At 51.2% G+C, this 2,500-nt stretch overlaps 1 protein-coding gene across 2 annotated transcripts in view; it reads right to left on the reverse strand.

The window, feature by feature from the left end:
• Positions 1 to 2,500, reverse strand: part of LOC105909804 (regulator of G-protein signaling 6-like) — an 82,962-nt gene that overhangs the window by 28,731 nt on the left and 51,731 nt on the right. For both annotated transcript variants that reach the window (XM_031580369.2, XM_031580371.2), the window contains exon 3: positions 734 to 833. In XM_031580369.2, the coding sequence (XP_031436229.1) occupies positions 734 to 833 (100 nt within the window). The remainder of the gene's footprint in view (positions 1 to 733; positions 834 to 2,500) is intronic.

Here is a 2,500-nt window from a genome sequence, read left to right on the forward strand (position 1 = left end):
AAGAGAGAACACACACTCTCACACACACACACAAACACACACTTACACATACACACAAACACACAAACACACCGACACAAACACACACTCACACACAAACACACACTCACACAAGTGCACTCTTCCTTTCTTTCACACTCTCGCTATTGTCAGCCAAGGAACGCTACACTACTCTGCTGTTTTCTACAGAGCTGCTGAATCTGGCCCTAATGCAGCCCTGATGTAGCCCTGATGTGGCCCTGATGCAGCCCTGATGTGGCCCTGATGTGGCCCTGATGTGGCCCTGATGCAGCCCTGATGTGGCCCTGATGCAGCCCTGATGTGGCCCTGATGTGGCCCTGATGTGGCCCTGATGTGGCCCTGATGCAGCCCTGATGTGGCCCTGATGTGGCCCTGATGTGGCCCTGATCCCTGATGTGGCCCTGATGTGGCCCTGATGCGGCCCTGATGTGGCCCTGATGTGGCCCTGATGTGGCCCTGATCCCTGATGTGGCCCTGATGCAGCCCTGATGTGGCCCTGATGTGGCCCTGATGTGGCCCTGATCCCTGATGTGGCCCTGATGTGGCCCTGATGTGGCCCTGATCCCTGATGTGGCCCTGATCCCTGATGCGGCCCTGATGTGGCCCTGATGTGGCCCTGATGTGGCCCTGATGCGGCCCTGATGTGGCCCTGATGTGGCCCTGATGCGGCAGCTCCTCTGGGCCTCCGCTGGCTCTCAGAATGAATCCTCACCGGCCGCCACGCTGGGGATCTTGGACAGGAAGCTCTTGACGGTGCGGATGGCCACGCCCCCCTCCTTCTCATCCTGCAGCCGTGACACAACGTCCTCAATCTGCACAGAAACAACAGAAACAAGAGATCATCAGGAGAGAGAGAGAGAGACAGAGAGACAGAGATAGAGAGAGAGAGAGAGACAGAGAGAGACAGAGAGAGACAGAGAGAGGGTGACGATGTCCTCAGTCCTCAGGAAAAACAACAAGTGTGTGAGGAATGGGGCAGAGGATGACATTGTTTTCAATCTACAGGAACACGAGAGAGACAAGATATAAGAGTCATTGGGACAGGAGGGCAAAGCACAAGGGCTTTATATTTCACACACACACACACACACACACACACACACACACACACACACACACACACACACACACACACACACACACACACACACACACACACACACACACAAGGGCTTTCATATTTCATACACACACACACGCGCACGCGCACGCACGCACGCACGCACGCACACACACACCCAAGGGCTTTCATATTTCATACACACACACACACACATACACAAGGGCTTTCATATTTCATACACACACACGCACACACACAAAGGGCTTTCATATTAGGCTGGTTGTCCAGAGTCGTGATTGGTTGGGGAAGTAAGAATACCCCCCACCCCCACCCCTCCCAAAAACTCCCATAATCATCACCACCCTAAAAACTCCTTCATCAATGTCCCCTCCTCCTGCTCCGCTTCAGAGATTCTGCTGGTCTAATGTGCCTAAAATTAGAATAGAGCACCACTATGGCTGGACACACACACACACACACACACACACACACACACACACACACACACACACACACACACACACACACACACACACACACACACACACACACACACACAGACAGATACAAATGTTGTACAGATGCAAGCATTCACACAGGATGTGTTATGACTGCTTTAACCTGAGGAACAGATGTCCACACACTTAGCTGGGGTCTGCCTAGTGACAAGAAGGACACAAATAGGCCCACACTTAAACACAAACACACACCTGGAGGGAGTGTATGAATTAGAGTTTAGAGAGAGTGTGTGTGTGTGTGTTTTTTAGAGTAAGTGAGTGTGTGTGTGTCTGATGAGCCAGTTTACTCACATTTAAACACCCCCCCCCCCACACACAGACACACACACACACACCCTCTACATCACATACCCACACACTCCCATACACACACACACACACACACCCATACACGCACACACACCCTTTACATCACATACCCACACATACACCCATACACTCATACACACGCACACACACCCTCTACATCACATACCCACACACCCCCATACACACACACCATCTACATCACATACACACACACCCCCATACACACACACCATCTACATCACATACCCACACACTCCCATACACACACACCATTTATATCACATACCCACACACTCCCATACACACACACACACCCATACACACACACACACACACACACACACTCTACATCACATACACACACACACACACACACACACACACACCCATACACACACACACACACACACACACACACACACACACACACACACACAGACGGAGTTGAGATTCACAGTAATACAGTATTATTGCCCGGTATGCAAAGAGGCACGTGTAAAAATACAGATCAATCACATGACCACCTGCACGGACATCAGAGTGTCTCACGCATTCAGATACTGAACCAGCTCCCAACTCACTAAACACA

The sequence above is a fragment of the Clupea harengus genome, chromosome 14 (assembly GCF_900700415.2).
Source record: "Clupea harengus chromosome 14, Ch_v2.0.2, whole genome shotgun sequence".
In the NCBI taxonomy this organism is placed as follows: domain Eukaryota; kingdom Metazoa; phylum Chordata; class Actinopteri; order Clupeiformes; family Clupeidae; genus Clupea; species Clupea harengus.